The sequence below is a fragment of the Gossypium raimondii genome, chromosome 12 (assembly GCF_025698545.1).
Source record: "Gossypium raimondii isolate GPD5lz chromosome 12, ASM2569854v1, whole genome shotgun sequence".
Classification (NCBI taxonomy): domain Eukaryota; kingdom Viridiplantae; phylum Streptophyta; class Magnoliopsida; order Malvales; family Malvaceae; genus Gossypium; species Gossypium raimondii.
In genome coordinates this window covers 40,922,023-40,939,913 of record NC_068576.1, presented here as the reverse complement: position 1 = coordinate 40,939,913, position 17,891 = coordinate 40,922,023, and the positions used below count along the sequence as shown (strand labels likewise).

At 35.2% G+C, this 17,891-nt stretch overlaps 3 protein-coding genes and 1 long non-coding RNA gene across 4 annotated transcripts; 3 read left to right on the top strand and 1 right to left on the bottom strand.

Moving 5' to 3' along the window:
* Window positions 1-2,860: 2,860 nt before the first annotated feature.
* Window positions 2,861-3,798, top strand: LOC128035385 (uncharacterized). Its single transcript, XR_008191818.1, has 3 exons — window positions 2,861-3,185; window positions 3,292-3,424; window positions 3,510-3,798. It is a non-coding gene; the product is annotated as an uncharacterized LOC128035385 (long non-coding RNA).
* A 946-nt stretch (window positions 3,799-4,744) lies between these two features.
* Window positions 4,745-7,269, top strand: LOC128035610 (uncharacterized). Its single transcript, XM_052625842.1, has 2 exons — window positions 4,745-6,460; window positions 6,550-7,269. The coding sequence occupies exon 1, from the start codon at window positions 4,875-4,877 to the stop codon at window positions 5,538-5,540; it is 666 nt and encodes a 221-aa protein (XP_052481802.1). The 5' UTR covers window positions 4,745-4,874; the 3' UTR covers window positions 5,541-6,460; window positions 6,550-7,269.
* Window positions 7,270-8,901: 1,632 nt separating this feature from the next.
* LOC105762178 (protein MAIN-LIKE 2-like) lies at window positions 8,902-9,393 on the bottom strand. Its single transcript, XM_012580074.1, has one exon. The coding sequence runs from the start codon at window positions 9,391-9,393 to the stop codon at window positions 8,902-8,904; it is 492 nt and encodes a 163-aa protein (XP_012435528.1).
* Window positions 9,394-13,190: 3,797 nt separating this feature from the next.
* LOC128035383 (protein MAIN-LIKE 2-like) lies at window positions 13,191-14,068 on the top strand. Its single transcript, XM_052624929.1, has 2 exons — window positions 13,191-13,898; window positions 13,987-14,068. Exon 1 carries the CDS (start codon window positions 13,246-13,248, stop codon window positions 13,870-13,872), a length of 627 nt encoding a protein of 208 aa, XP_052480889.1. The 5' UTR covers window positions 13,191-13,245; the 3' UTR covers window positions 13,873-13,898; window positions 13,987-14,068.
* The last annotated feature ends 3,823 nt before the right edge of the window (window positions 14,069-17,891 follow it).

The window sequence follows — 17,891 nt, the reverse complement described above, 5'->3', positions numbered from 1 at the left end:
TTAACTAATAAATAACTAACGGTGATTGGTTGACTTCGATGTGGTTCACCAATTTTCTAATGAGGGACTTAAATCTCTTAAATTACTAAAGTAGCTCTATTTTATCTCTAGATCTCAATTTTACCAATTTAGACAAATTAGTCTAGTTTATCTCTTGATCTCATCGAGTAATCCGAGACTAATCAATTAGTGCCTAACAACATTACTCATCGGTCTCACTTGTCTAAATTTTCCCTTAGGGGTTTCAATTCTAAGTTTTTAGGTTCATTCAAATTAATTCAATTTATTACGATTTGGTCATTCATCCAAAATTCAATTCACCACATCTTCATCAACCAACCCCTTTAAAGGTTTAGCTACTCATGTTGGAAATACAACTAATAACCATGGAAATGAAAAGTAAAGAATCATGAAACGAAAAGCATTCAACAAGAAAATCTAAGGCAATAAAAAGCATTCAACAAGAAAATCTAAGGCAATAAACATAAAATGAACAAACTTTAATAGGTTTAAAGTAAATGAAACTGAAATACATCAAACTAAAGCTAGAAATGTCCTTACAACCCAAGTACATGAGTTGAAAGTGCAAATAACGAGTGGGAATTGATAAGAGAAGTTTACTCGATGATGTAAAAATGGTAGGCGGTACCCCGTAATTGAAAGAGTATGCAACCACCGATTTTAATTTTTTGTGCTTCCCTTGCCCGACACATCTCTCGGTACAATATCGTCAACACAGCTTGATAGGTGCTAAAAGTAAGATGTTTTAATCTCATTCTTAATACGTTTTTGGATGATCATTCGATGTTAATGGTGAAATTTATACTCCTAATCCTTTAAATTCATGTTTTTATACTTAGAGAACATTTGGGAGCAAAAAGAGTGAAAACTGAAAAATCAGAGCAAGTTAAAGGATCCACACGACCGTGTAAGCCACATAAGTTATCACACGGCAATGTGGCAGGCCGCGTCAATTTCGTGATTCGCACTTTAAACTTACGAAAAAATACGATTTTTAGGTTTTTCAAGCATTCTAAGATATATATATGACAAAAATAAGAAGATAGGAGAGAGTCATCATAGAATAGTCAAGAAAACAACTCGAAAAACAACATTGAAGCCGAATTTGAAGCAGATTTACGTTAAGATTGAAGATTCCCTATTGATTTCTTAGGAGATTATCATGAGTTTCTTTATTTGTTTTGGTTATACTGTCTCTGAAATGTTTTTATTTGAAAGCATGTACTAATTTTCTAAATACCTAGGGAGATAAACCCTATGATGAATGTTGTCGTTTAATTTTTATTTTACGCAATAAATATTTAGATGTCATTCTCAATTATGTGTGCTTAATTATTGGTTTGATATTTCTAGATTATTGATCCATGTTTGATGTGCTTAAATTAGAGGAGGAATAGACCATGTTTAAGAGTAGATCTAGCGTAATTGAATGGACTTGCATGCAATCCTACAAATAGGACGACATAAATTTACTGTATTAGAGTCAAATTTAATAGGGGAATCCATAAATCGAGTTAATGCGATAATAAGAGTTTTAATTAGAAAGAAATTTCAATTAATCAACCTAGAGTCAGTTGCTCTACTCTCGAAAGAGATATTAGCACGAGTTAGGGATTTCTACGGATCAAGATACTAAGTGAAGAAATTGCGTAATTTAGATCGATAATGACAGATGAAATCTATGTGAATTCTTTCCTGGGTATTGTTTCACTTCTTGGTTGTTTAATTGATTATTTTCCTTATTTTTTCTTTGTCGCGTTCGTAGTTAATTAATTTAGTTAATTTTAGTTATCAATCAATCGCTCCAATTATTCGGTTAAATAATAAAATGACGATAATTGCTAGTACTTTTAGTCCTCGTGGGAATTATATATTTGCTCACCGTAGCTATACTATTAATTGATAAATACACTTACCTTAGTCAAATTTTTAGTTGATTTCGTGAACATCACAGCTGGTCCCCAACTAAGTCGTTCGACTTCTTTTAAGTCGACTAGTTGTAGGAGCCACCTTAAATGTACCTAATTTTTAGATTTATCTGGCATTAGAAGACCTTCGATTAACCTCAATACGAATGGTTGCACGAATTGTTTCTTGCAACCGCACTAGATGAGTTGTCGAGATATGAGATGTTGTCTTTTAACCATTTCATTTCTATACAGCTACCACTAAACTTATCTAGCACATTGCCTAATAGTTGGTAGCAAATTGTTATATTCTCGAGTGTAATTGTGCGCTCACTGCACGGAAGATGGAATGTGTGTCTCGGGTCTCCATCTTTCCAGCAACGCACTAATAAGTGCGGGCTCCAATTTAATCCCCTCAAGCATACGGGACACGTGTAGCCTCTTGCAAGTGTTTTTCAATGACACGTGGTACCCTCGCACTTAAATTGTGTATATATGTCTCAATAATCCGATCTTCGGTCGGATTATATAAACATAAATTTTTTAATAATTAATAATATTAACAACTTAATAATTATATTAATTAAAATAAAAAAATGTAACAATATTTTCTTATCATTTATAATTGGATGTCGGAAATGTGTTTGTGACTCAAGCGAATAAGAGACATTGACATTTTAAATATATGAAAATCAAATAAAATCAAAGAAATTATAAAATATAATATTGAGGCAAGAAGAATTTGAGATTTAATGAAAAATAGAGAATATAAGAATAGGATTTGAATGAAAAGAAAGAAGAAAAAAAATTATAACCTATTGAAAAAAAAACCATTGGGAAAAAGTTTAAACGAGTTGTTGGATGTTTTATTTTTATATATTATATAAAACAGCTTGCTATTTATTAAAAGCAAAAATGAAGAAACACAACCCATGGTTTCAGTAAACCATCCATAGGAAACACAAGGAGCGAAGAAAAACAATTAATAAACCGAAGAAAAAGTAACAGCAAACAGTTGAAGGGACATTACAATGCTCCCCTTCACTTTTCAATCATCATCCATAGGAACCAGTTGAAACAGCTTAACCACAGTGCTCTTTCACTACATAATCCAGCTCTGCACAAAACAAGGTATTAACGAATAAGAGGAAATGAATCTGACCTCACCTTTTTCAGCAACTTCGCCTGAATCAACGTCGGACCATCCTCAATCCAGCAAACATCGCGTTTCCGGAGAAATCCTTCCCGTGCTAAAAGGTGAGCAACCCTGTTGCCACCGCGCTTAATATGTTGAAATTTGAAATGTTCAAAGCCCAAGACTAACTGTTTAGCGTCCCAAATGTAACTGCTCACCTCCGATCAGTCAATCCCCGAACTATTTAATTTTGCAATCACTACGGCGGAGTCGCCCTCAATCTCCACAGAACGAAATCCTAGATCCCGAGCAAATTGGATAGCCTACGAGCCAGACAAAGCCTCTACAGCCACTATCGAAGGTATGTGCTCTCTCCAGAAATAAACTGCGCCCAACAGTAAACCCATATGATTTCTAACAGCGATCCCTATGCTCGATGCTTATAGATCACCATAGAAACCCGCATCAAAGTTCACCCGAACCCATGGTTCCACTGGCGGTCTCCAAACTTCCAAAATAGGCGCCCTACAACCCCCACCTTCCGTCGATAAGGATTGCAGTTCCAAGGCATATCCCAATATAAAGGTAAGTAGTGATTGAATTGGCTGATGATATCTTTCATGTATTATTCCGTTTCTAGAATTCCAGATGACCCATATTGATAAAATGACAATCTGTACACGTTGCTCTCCTTTGTCAAACAGCTCACTGATCTAGCTCATGAACGTCTTGTCATTTGGAGTGTTTTTTTTTTTTTTTAAATAATAAAAAAATATTCAAATAATAGAACCATTTTATTATGTACTTAAATGGTACAAACAATAAAAAAAAGCTGACGGAAGTGATGAGACTTTAGTCAAGAGTCTGCCACAGGTGGCACCAAAGGTATTAGTGGCAGAGGCGGCACCAAAGGTGTCACTGTCACAGGCGACACCTGTGTCATGTTTTCCTGCCTTTTGGGGAACTTATAATGGTCCCCAAATTCACTTTCACTTCAGCTGCACGAAAGAGAAGAAAGAAAAGGAAAGGAGGAGAAAGAGAAGAAGAAGAAGAAGAAGAAGAAAAAGGAGAAGGCTGTGCCGGAAAAAGAAAAGAAAAAGAGAGAAAGAGAATAGAGAAAGGAGAAAGAAAGAGAAGAAAAAAAATAGAAAAAATAAGGTATTTTTTTAAAAATAATAGATTATCTTGTTATTATGTTTTTTTGTATATTTTTTATTTTTTTGTTGTTGTTAGTTTAGTTATTATTATTAGTTATTAGGATTAATAGCAACCCTAATTATTATTGTTAGTTTTAGGGTTTAGTTATTAATAATTATTGTTACTTAGTATTATTGTTAGTAAAAATTAATAATATTATTATGGTTAGTTATTAAAATTAGTAAAACCCTAATTATTATTTTAGTTAGTATGATTGTTAGTTTTACACTATATTATTGTTAGTTATTATTTTAGTAAAACCCTAATTATTATTGTTAGTTAGTATTATTTTTAGTAAAAACTATTATTATTATTATTATTATTATTATTATTATTATTGTGTTAGTTATTAGGATTAGTGGTTAAATGTTGTTCATGTACAAAATAATAACTGAAATAGTATGAGCTTATGAATGAAAAAAATTGCATATTGAAACATTAATGTTTTTATTTAAGTAATTTATTCTTGTTGAAATTATTTTTGAAATTTTGTTTATTTTTTAATAGATTAAATATTTAAGATGGATGATAAGTTTTTCGTATGCGTTTATTTCGAGGGAATCATCTTGACAACAACTGTTGGATGTATATTTGAATGTCGGCAATAAATAGCAATGAGATTTAATAGAATTGTCTCGTTGGATGAAATGACAAAAATTTTCTATAAGTTTTCAGTTTCAACAGATCCGATCAAATTCACCGAAATAGAACTTGTAGACGACAAAGATGTGGAGTCAATGATCGCTCTTTACTGTGGGAATGAGAGTGACAAAAATGTATCGATTCACTTATTTACTGAGTTAACCGGTATGGAGCAAAATGAAGATGTCAATGCATATGGTGAAGAACACGGAGCTCAAGAATCGTGCATGGTGGCTCCAATATCGTACGTTGATAGTGAATTGACTATAGGTGGGATCGGTATCGATCTCAATATTACACCCGATATTGATGTGGTTGGTGATGATAGATATGATAGTAGCGATCATTATGATCAAGAGGTCAATAGTGACAGTGATCCCGATGTGGACGATGTACCTGATGATATTGACAATGAAGATGTGAATAACGATGGAAACATTAACGCATCTTTGGTCGGGAACCAGATGCGACGTATTGTGATACAAAATAATCCTGTGTCACACATATCGCTCATAGACCCCGACGAAGCGCATGTAGCTGAGTTCCCGGAGTACCCTGAAATACTTCCTGCTCACCGACTGGCCGTAAATTTTGATCATGAGGAGTTATTCGTAGGCCAGAGATTTGAAAGTAAATAAGAGTGTGTATTTGCTATTAAACGGTATAGCATGAACATATTAGTAGACTATAAAGTCGTAGTTTCTAAACCGACAGTATATATTGGGGAGTGTTGGAAGGTAGCGGAAGGCTACAATTGGCGGGTATGAGCTGCATTCAATCAAAATTCGTAGATGTGAGAGATACGAAAATTTGTTGGGCCTCATACATGCACATCAACACGTATGAAAGAAGATCATCGAAAACTTAATTCCAAAACTATCTGCACGTGTATCATGCCAATAGTGAAGGACATGCCGACCATTAAAGTTTCGGTACTGATTGCCGAAATGCAAGCACAATTCCAATATCGAGTATCATATCGAAAGGCGTGGATAGCTAAATAGATGGCAATAGAGCAATTGTATGGGATTATGATTTGTCATATAACGAGCTATAAGGATGGATAGCACTATGCGAGAGTACGTACCTGAGACTGTGATTGAGTTACAGACAAGACCATATTACGGCCCGGACGACCAATTACAGCCAGGGAAAAGAATTTTTCATCGGATGTTCTGGACATTTGATCCATATGTGTGGGCATTTTCCTACTGCAATCTGTTTGTGCAGGTGGATAGAACCTCGCTATATGAATAATATACACAGATCTTACTTCTTGCTGTTGCTCAAGACAACAATAGAAACATGCTTCCGATAGCATTTGCCATCGTAGATAAGGAGAACTTGAAATCTTGAGAATTCTTCCTTACCAACCTGTGGAGGTATGCTATTAGCAACGATAATATTTGTATCATCTCCGATAGAGGGAAATGTTTAATTGCAGCAATTAGGTGTTCTGGTGTGCCATGGAGATCCGTTTACTGCATCCGTCACATTGCGGCTAACTTCCATCGAAATTATAATAATGCAGACTGGAAGAGACAAATAGTGGCAATGGGTAAATGATAACTTTATCTTTTCAATATAAATTGTAATGTTTTATGTTATCGAGTTACTGGGACTTATATTTTTTTAACACGTATACAGCGTACGAGTTAGAACCACATATTTTCCGCCAAAGGATTATTCGACTTGAGAGTGACATGGAGGGTCAAACGAACACATCTTTTTTATAGTGGTTGGGTACAATAGAGCCGTGTCAATGGGCTCAGAGTTTTGATGAGGACTTTCATTATGGTTAAATGACCACAAACTTAGTGGAGGGGTCAACGTTGTGTTGTTGAAAACACGACATCTTCCGATTGCATCTGTCTTCTCGGCTACATTCTACAGGTTGACTACCTTGATGTCAAGAATGGGTCAGCAACAGGTCGACCAGATAGAGGCGGGACACGTGTTTGTCGAAGATGTTAGGATGCAATTGTTGTAAACCGTAGGATGGCGAGGTTGATGAATGTAGAAATATATTCACCACGCCTGGAAACGTTTCGAGTTACAGAAACCATCGGTCGTCGACCCGGTATACCACCTAGGTCCTATGGAATTGATCTCCGGAACAGATGGTGCAAATGTAAAAGGTTTGAAACACTTCATTATCCATATGCGCACGTCGTGGCAGCGTGTGCTAAAGTGAACCTTAATGTTGAACAATTTATCAATGATATGTGCACGCTCGAGCGCACATTATGTGTTTGGGAAAATAAGTTCCCCGTCCTACCTGACCTGTCTACGTGGAAGATGCCTCTGACAACTTTCGAGTTTGTCCCAGACAGAGGGCTACACAGGAATCTAAGAGGTCGTCCGTAATCATCCAAAATCCATAATGAAATGGACATTAGGGAGAAATCCAGTGGTAAATGGATAATTGATTATAATATTCAAATCTTGATTGGGTTTGTAATCTAAAAAAAATCATTTGAAAATCCATTCAATATTTAAAAGAATATTAAGAAGTTAAAATTTTATTCTATATTATTATTTATATGGTTTCCAAATTAAGTTATAAAAAATCTAATTTATTTGAAATAATTAAAATTATATCCAAAATAGAGTCATTTAACATTAAATTCAGCTTTAATATAATGCAAAAAGAGAAGAAAAGTTTCGTACTAAGAATACCTAAAATTAATCTAATTAAATTTATACAAAAAAGTACAAACTTTGTAATATAAAAAATACAAACTAGAGTAATATCAAAACCGTAAGAAACCCCTAAAATTGATGGTTCGATGGTGTGGTCCTAGGGGTATACCTCTGCGGAGGTCAACGTTCACGTTGTGGGTGATCGCGATGACCAACATCCTCTTTAGGCGTAGGTGGGGATGTGCTAAACATGGAAGAAAAATCATGTGGCTCGAATGACATTGATGAACTTGAACCGGAAGGAGTGCCATGATGCTGTAGATACGACCTAGGGGGACTGATGTATTGCAGTGGATACGGGCCGGGAGTGTTATACTGCGATGGGTACGATCTAAAGATATCAAACCCGTAATGGTATCTGCCCCCTGACAAGCTCAAAAAATAGTCATTGCCCGCCAAATTTGGATAATAAAAATGTGAATCCGAATGTGAATATGATTGCTCGGGATCTGGCTCGAGCTTCGACTTGAGCCCTGGTACGGGATCAAGCTCAGGATCAGAATCTGCCTCTGGTTCCGACTCCATATCAGCCATTGGCTCGTGTGCCCCAAGTCGTTGCATGTACGGGGGGACTACAGTTGACTGCCCTCTAAGTAGATATGGCTTTGCCAAACTAGAGTACCATTATATGTACTCTACTGATGGTTGCAAATCGGAAGCCATAACCATCTGAGGTATTCGAGCCATCTGATTATTCCACAGCGCAATAAATCTTCGGTGCTTAACCCCCCAATTCAACTGCGATTTCCCTCTCTTGTTGATGCCGTGAGCCACCCCAACCTCGCATGGCGGATCCGAGATATATTGGACGTAACCAAACTGTTGTAGCACTCGATCCCCATGGTTCCACTCGACTACATTGAAATTTATAATTGGTGCGTCAGTGCACCACATATGAGAATGAACGTAGGCAGACGAGAGTATAATAGCTGCAATTTTCGGTCTACGATATGGCATCCATATAAACTGCATGATTAATAACATGGTTATAATTTAATACGGTATGAGTAAGATATAAAAAGTAACATGTCATGAATATTAGAATAGCTTACCCATTCCCCGGCATGCTGCTTGATCATTAGACGGTATATCGGGACAATGTACGACCTCCCGATACTTGGATAAGTATTCTATCTACGAAAATAAATTTCAAGTCAATATAGTATCGTTATAATAGTATCATAAAGAAATTGTCAATTAATGACAAGTTATATTTTATCACTTGTTAATTAGTGGATATACATATGGTTGGTGACTAACTGATATCAAGAATGGCATCCGATAAAGTACCTAGGACTACAACAATATAAGGCATCCGCTCATGTCTATGACAGCAGGCTTTGTAGTCCGACAAAGCTCCCGATACAACACTATCAGAACTGCGGAGCCCCAGCTATACAAGCGAGCATTACTCAAATCAGCTAATAGAGGTAAGTGCATGATATGAATCTTGTTGTTTGAATCGGGCATCAGTACTCCCCCTATAATATGCATGATGTACGCTCGAACAACGTACATCAACTCTCCTTCAGTGGCATTAACTGATAAGTGTCCAAAATTGCCTTTCAGCCATGTAAATTTCAAGCCCAAAAATTTTGACTCATCATCGTCGAGCGAGTCTCCTAGTTGGCTATAACTTAGTGTAGCCGGCTCAGTAAATGCACTTACTCCCGTTACGGGACTCCCGTCGATTGAGAGCCCAAGCTGCAGTGCAACATCCTCTAAAGTCACTGTGCACTCCCCACACGAAAAATGAAAAGTGTGGGTCTCCGGGCACCACCGCTCCATTAGTGCAGATATTAAATCGTATCATAAGTCAAACGTCCGGATCAATACTGCTGACCCGAATCCTGGTTGCTCTAAGTAGGGCATCAATCATTCATCCGGGGGATATCCTATACCATTCACCCGGCCCCTTAATACACGGTACGAGCCCTGATAGTGTTAAATTACGAAAAATAAATATTAGGATAACATGATTTATTTCTATATATTACATATATCCTTTTTAATAGAACTTGTGATTAACAAATAATAATATATTACCATATTATTAGCCGCATCAGATATGTGAGGATCGTCGTTAATCAATCGAGCCATTGCGATGCCTGCAACTTCAAAATAAATTTCTGTTTTTAATTTCAATGTATTTTTCTTATTTTAGGATTTTATTACTTTCAAAAAATATATTATTTTCGTATTTTATTATTTTATATTATTTTAGTATAGAAAGTTTGAAATGTATTAATTTAGTGTGTGTTTTATATAAATTTAGTAAAAACCCTTATTTTGGCCATTTGTTCAGTATTTTCTTATTTTCAAATTTTTTACTTTCAAAAAATATCTGTTTTGTATTTTATTATTTTATATTATTTTAGTACATAATGTTTGAAATGTATTATTTTAGTGTATTTTTATATAAATTTAGTAAAAGCCCTTATTTTGGTACATTTGTTCAGTATTTTTCTTATTTTGGATTTTATTACTTTCAAAAATATACTATTTTCATAATTTATTATTTTATATTATTTTAGTACATAATGTTTGAAATGTATTATTTTAGTGTGTTTTTATATAAATTTAGTAAAAACCCTTATTTTGGCTATTTGTTAAGTATTTTTCTTTTTTTTGGATTTTATTACTTTCAGTAAATATACTATTTTCATTTTTATTTCTTTTAGTATTTTATTTTTCATAAACATATTTTTTCGGTATTTTATTTTTAATACTATTTTTGTAAAAAATCTCATTATAACATGCTAAATAAATTTCATAAAAATATACCTAATCAACATAAAACACACTTAACAAATTAATTAAATAAAATAATAAAACATAGAATGTACATAACATAAATAATAAATAAATAATAAAATAATAAGACATAGTATGTACAAAACATAAATAATAAACCATAGAATGTACATAACATAAAAATTAAAATTAAATTATGAATGAATGAAAATATAGATAAATATAAGCGTACCTTAATATCTCTTTTAATCAAATAATGTCTTGCAAAAAATAAGTTTAAAATTAAATCTCAATTAAATCAAAACCAATCACATTATAATAATAACAACAAAAATAAACAAATTTCTTTTATACCATTACTTACTCTATTAAGAAAAAAATACCTTTTATTTTTTTCCTTTCTTTTTTCTTCCCTCCCTCTTCTTTTTCTCCTTCTCTTTTGCTTTTTCCTTTTTCTTCCTTCTACGCCTCTTTCCCCTTCTTCTTCTTCTTCTTCTTCTTCTTCTCTCATTCTTCTTTCCTGCAGCTTCATTTTGCCACTTTGGGGATCATTATAACGGTCCCAAAGACAAAGAAAGACAAAGAATACGGGTTGGGGTGCCTCTTGGGCAGTGGCATCTTTGGTGCCGCTTGTGGCAGACCCTCGACCAGGGTCCTATCACTTCCGTCAGCTTTTTTTTTTACTGTTTGTACCATTTTGGTACATAATAAAATGGTTGTACTATTTTAGTATTATTTTATTTTTTTTTGTATTATTTGTGTAAAAAGCCCTCATTTGGAGGTATAACATCCCAAGTGACCCCCAGTTTGTCCCATAGCTCCAATAGCCTAGGGCAATCATGACAAGCATGCAAGAGAGTTTCCGGACCCCCACCACACCGAGGGCACATTCTGTTTGAACCAAGACGACGTTGAAATAGATTTACTTTCGTAGGAATATAATTATGTAAAAATGTCCAACATGTAAATTTCTTTTTTTTTTTGGGCACCTTAGCAGCCCAATGGTTTTTTACACAAATAATACAAAAAAATTAAAATAATACTAAAACAGTACAACCATTTTATTATGTACCAAAATTGTACAAACAGTAAAAAAAAAGCTGACGGAAGTGACAGGATCCTGGTCGAGGGTCTGCCACAAGCGGCACCAAAGGTGTCAGTGGCAGAGGCGGCACCAAAGGTGCCACTGCCGCAGGCGGCACCTTAGCTCGCATTTTGTCTTTCTTTGTCTTTGGGACCATTATAATGGTCCCCAAAGTGGCAAAATGAAGCTGCAGGAAAGAAGAATGAGAGAAGAAGAAAAGAGAAAAAGAGAAGAGAAGAAGAGAAGAGAAGAAGAAGAAGGGGAAGGAGGCGCAGAAGGAAGAAAAAGGAAAAAGAAAAAGAGAAGGAGAAGAAAAAGAGGGAGGGAAGGAAAAAGAAAGGAAAAAAAAATAAAGGTAATTTTTTTTAATAGAGTAAGTAATGGTATAAAAGAAATTTGTTTATTTTTGTTGTTATTATTATAATGTGATTGGTTTTGATTTAATTGAGATTTAATTTTAAATTTATTTTTTGCTAGATATTATTTGATTAAAAGAGATCTTAAGGTATGTTTATATTTATCTATATTTTCATCCATTCATAATTTAATTTTAATTTTTATGTTATGTACATTCTATGTTTTATTATTTATGTTATGTACATACCATGTCTTATTATTTTATTATTTATGTTGTTATTTATGTTTTATTATTTATGTTATGTACATTCTATGTTTTATTATTTTATTTTATTTAATTAATTTGTTAAGTGTATTTTATGTTGATTAGATATATTTTATGAAATTTATTTAGCATGTTGTAATGAGATTTTTTTACAAAATAGTATTAAAATAAAATACCGAAAAATATGTTTATTAAAAATAAAATACAAAAGAAATAAAAACAAAAATAGTATATTTTTGAAAGTAATAAAATCCGAAAATAAGAAAAATACGAACAAATGGCTAAAATAAGGGTTTTTACTAAATTTATATAAAAACATACTAAAATAATACATTTCAAACATTATGTACTAAAATAATATAAAATAATAAAATACGAAAATAGTATATTTTTAAAAGTAATAAAATCTGAAAATAAGAAAAATACGAACAAAGGGCCAAAATAGGGTTTTACTAAATTTATATAAAACACGCACTAAAATAATACATTTCAAATATTATGTACTAAAATAATATAAAATAATAAAATACGAAAATAATATATTTTTGAAAGTAATAAAATTCAAAATAAGAAAAATACGAACAAATGACCAAAATAAGAGTTTTTACTAAATTTATATAAAAACACACACTAAATTAATACATTTCAAACTTTATGTACTAAAATAATATAAAATAATAAAATACAAAATAATATATTTTTTGAAAGTAGTAAAATCGAAAATAAGAAAAATACGAACAAATGGTCAAAATAAGGGTTTTTACTAAATTTATATAAAACACACTAAATTAATACATTTCAAACTTTATGTACTAAAATAATATAAAATAATAAAATACAAAAATAATATATTTTTTGAAAGCAATAAAATTCGAAAATAAGAAAAATCCGAAAATAAAAAATACATTGAAATTAAAATCAGAAATTTGTTTTGAAGTTGCAGGCATCGCAATGGCTCGATTGATTAACGATGATCCTCACATATCTGATGCTGCTAATAATATGGTAATATATTATTATTTGTTAATCACGGGTTCTATTAGAAAATGATATACGTAATATATAAAAATAAATCTTGTTATCTTAATATTCATTTTCTGTAATTTAACACTATCAGGGCTCGTACCGCGTATTAAGGGGCCGGGTAAATGGTATATGATATCTCCCGGATGAACGATTGATGCCCTACTTGGAGCAAGCTGGATTTGGGTCAGCAGCATTGATCCGGACGTTCGACTTGCGATACGATTTAATATCTGCACTAATGGAGCGGTCGCGCTCAGAGACCCACACTTTTCATTTTTCGTGTGGGGAGTACACAGTGACTTTAGAGGATGTTGCACTGCAGCTTGGGCTCCCAATCGACGAGAGTCCCATAACAGGAATAATTACTTTTGCTGAGCCGACTGCACTATGTTATAGCTTATTAGGAGACTCGCTCGACGATGATGAGTCAAATTTTTCGGGCTTGAAATTTACATGCCTGAAAGGAAATTTTGGACACTTGTCAGCTAATGCCACTGAAGGAGAGTTGATGCGCGCTGCTCGAGCGTACATCATACATATTATCAGGGGAGTACTGATGCCTGATTCAAACAATAACAAGGTTCATATCACGCACTTACCTCTATTAGCTGATTTGAGTAATGTTCGCTCGTATAGCTGGGGCTTCGCAGTTCTGACAATGTTGTATCGGGAGCTTTGTCGGACGACAAAGCCTGCTGTCGTAGACATGGGCGGATGCCTTACATTGTTGCAGTCATGGGCACTTTATCGAATGCCATTCTTGGCATCAGTTAGTCACTAACCATATGTATATCTACTAGTTAACAGGTGATAAAATATAACTTGTCATTAATTGACAATTTCTTTATGATACTATTGTAGCGATACTATATTGACTTGAAATTTGTTTTCGTAGATGGAGTATTTATCCGGCTATCGGGAGGTCATAAACTGTCTCGATATATTGTCTGATGATCGAATAGCATGCCGGGGAAGGGGTAAGCTATTCTAATATTCATGACATGTTACTTTCTATATCTTACTTACACCGTGTTAAATTATAACCATGTTATTAATCATGCAGTTTATATGGATGCCATATCGTAGACCGAAAATTGCAGCTATTATACCCTCGTCTGCCTACGTTCATTCTCATATGTGGTGCACTAACGTACCAATTATAAATTTCAACGTAGTCGAGTGGTACAATGGGGATCGAGTGCTACGACAGTTTGGTTGTGTCCAATAAATCCCAGATCCGCCATGTGAGGTGGGAGTGGTTCACGACATCAACAAGAGAGGGAAACCGTAGTTGAATTGGGGGGTTAAGCACCGGAGATTTGTTGCGCTGTGGAATAATCGGATGGCTCGAATACCTCAAATGGTTATGGCTTCCTATTTGCAACCATCAGTAGAGTACATACAATGGTACTCTAGTTTGGCAAAGCCATATCTACTTGGAAGGCGATGATTGTAGTCCCCCGCTGCGGCGACACAGGGCAAACGAGCCGATGGTTGATATAGAGGCGAGCCAATGGCGATCTTAGTTTCGGCCTAATCCGTCATCGGAGCCGAGTGAGCTCGAACCAGATCCCAAGCAATCACATTTACATTCGGATTCACATTCTTATCATCCAGATTTGGCGGACAATGACTATTTCTCGAGCTTGTCAGGGGGCAGATACCATTACGGGTTTGATATCTTTGGATCGTACCCACTGCAGTGCAACACTCCCGGCCCATATCCACTGCAGTACATCAGTCCCCCTGGGTCGTATCCACAGCATCATGACACTCATTCCGGTTCAAGTTCATCGATGCCATTCGAGCCACATGATTTTTCTTCTATGTTTAGCACACCCTCACCTGCGCCTAAAGAGGATGTTGGTCGTCGCGATCACCCACAACGTGAATTTCGACCTCCGCAGAGGTATACCCCTAGGACCACCCCATTGAACCATCAATTTAAGGTTAAATGGCTCCATTTTGGATATAATTTTAATTATTTCAAATCAATTATATTTTTTATAACTTAATTTGGAAACCATATAAATAATAATATAGAATAAAATTTTAACTTCTTAATATTCTTTTAAATATTGAATGGATTTTCAGATAAATTTTTTAGATTACAAACCAAATCAAGATTTGAATATAATAATCAATTATCTATAAAAGCAAACTACATTCAAAATGTGTTTTTTTTTTACAAAAACAATGATTAAAACATAGCTAAATTAGATACTTTGTTGTGCTCAACGATCTATGAAATTGGACATCTTGAAATACACGAAAATAATTTAAAGTAGATTAATTTGGAGATTATAACATTAAAAGACATTACAACATTACAACTGTAACGACTCGAAAGTACGGATGTCGAAAAATGAGTTATCGGGTTCGGTAATGCTATGTAACCCTGTTCTGGCGACGATTTAAGGTTAAGGGGTGTTACAACAACATTACAACATTACAACATTACACATAACAACTTTACAGCATAAGCTCAATTCCGACCCGATCGTGACGATTATCCAACATGATAGTTTCGCTGCAGGCATTTATTCCGATTATGACTAACTAACTTGCATAATCCACAACGCTTACCATCAGATTTCTCCCTAATGTCCATTTCATTATGGATTCTGGATGATTACGGACGACCTCTTGGATTCCTGCGTAGCCCTCTGTCTGGGACAAGTTCAAAGTCGTCGGAGGCACCTTCCACGTAGAAAGGTTAGGCAGGACAGGGAACTCATTTTCCCAAACACGCAATGTGCACTCGAGCGTGTACACATCATCAACAAATTGTTCAACATTAAGGTTCACTTTAGTACACGCTGCCACGACGTACGCACATGGATAATAAAGTGTTTTGAACCTCTTACATTTGCACCGTCTATTCCGGAGATCAACTCCATAGGACCTAGGTGGTATACTGGGTCGACAACCGACAGTCTCCGTAACTTGAAATGTTTCCAGATGTCGTAAACATATTTATACATTTATCGACCTCGTTATCCAACGGTTTACAACCATTGCATCCCTGATATCTTCGACAAACACGTGTCCCGCCTCCATCTGGTTGACCTGTTGCTGACTCATTCTTGGCATCAAGGTAGCCAACCCAGTAGAATGTAGCCAGAAGACAGATACAATCGGAAGATGTCGTGTTTTCAACAACACAACGTTGACCCCTTCCACTAAGTTTGTGGTCATTTGACCATAACGAAAGCCTTCATCAAAACTTTAAGCCCATTGCCACAGCTCCATTGTACCCAACCACTGTCGAAAAGATGTGTTCGTTTGACCCTTCATGTCACTCTCAAGTCGAATCATTCTTTGGCCGAAAATATGTGGCTCTAACTCAGACGTATCAGATATATGTATTAAGAAAAGATAAGTTCCAGTAACTCGATAATATAAAACATTACAACTTATATTGAAAAGATAAGGTTATCATTTACCCATTGCCACTATTTGTCTCTTCCCGTCTGCATTCTTATAATTTCGATGAAAGTTAGCTGCAATTTAACGGATGCAGTAAACGGATCTCCATGGCACACCGGAACACCTAATTGTTGCAATTAAACCTTTCCTTCTATCGGAGATGATACAAATATTATCATTGCTAATAACATACCTCCGCATGTTGGTAAGGAAGAATTCCCAAGATTTTAAGTTCTCCTTATCTAATATGGCAAATGCTATCGGGAGCACGTTTCTATTGCTGTCTTGAGCAACAGCAAGAAGTAGGATCTGTGTATATTTTCCATATAGCCAGGTCCCATCCACCTACACAAACAGCTTGCAGTAGGGAAATGCCCGCACATATGGATCAAACGTCCAGAACATTCGATGAAAAATTCTTTTTCCCGGCTGTAATTGTTCGTCCGGGCCGTAATAAGGTCTTGTTTGTAACTCAATCACAGTCTCCGGTATGTACTCCCGCATAGTAGCTATCTATCCTTGTAACTCGTTATCTGACGAATCATAATCCTATACAATTACTCCATTGCCATCTGTTTAAGTATCCACGCCTTCGATATGATACTCGATACTAGAATCGTGCTTGTATTTGACAATCAATCATCAAACTTTAATGGTCGGCATGTCCTTCACCATTGGCATGATACACGCACGTATAGTTTTGGAATCAAGTTTTCGATGATCTTCATCATACGTGTTGATGTGCATGTATGAGGCCCAACAAATTTTCGCAACATTACACATAACAACTTTACAACATAAGCTCAATTCGACCCGATCGTGACGATTATCCAACATGATAGTTTCATTGCGAGCATTTATTCGATTATGACTAACTAACTTGCATAATCCACAACGCTTACCATCGATTTCTCCCTAATGTCCATTTCATTATGGATTACGGATGATTACGGACGACCTCTTGGATTCTGCGTAGCCTACATGCAGGACAAGTTCAAAGTCGTCGGAGGCACCTTCCACGTAGAAAGGTTAGGCGTGACAGGAACTCATTTTCCCAAACACGCAATGTGCACTCGGCGTGTACACATCATCAACAAATTGTTCAACATTAAGGTTCACTTTAGTACACGCTGCCACGACGTACGCACATGGATAATAAAGTGTTTTGAACCTCTTACATTTGCACCGTCTATTCCGGAGATCAACTCCATAGGACCTAGGTGGTATACTGGGTCGACAACCGACAGTCTCCGTAACTTGAAATGTTTCCAGATGTCGTAAACATATTTATACATTTATCGACCTCGTTATCCAACGGTTTACAACCATTGCATCCCTGATATCTTCGACAAACACGTGTCCCGCCTCCAT

What these genes read in the sequence shown, in the direction of transcription:
- LOC105762178 (XM_012580074.1), bottom strand. Translation starts at nt 9,393, where the DNA reads ATGGAGCGGTGGTGCCCGGAGACCCACACTTTTCATTTTTCGTGTGGG.
- LOC128035610 (XM_052625842.1), top strand. Translation starts at nt 4,875, where the DNA reads ATGAGATTTAATAGAATTGTCTCGTTGGATGAAATGACAAAAATTTTC.
- LOC128035383 (XM_052624929.1), top strand. Translation starts at nt 13,246, where the DNA reads ATGCCCTACTTGGAGCAAGCTGGATTTGGGTCAGCAGCATTGATCCGG.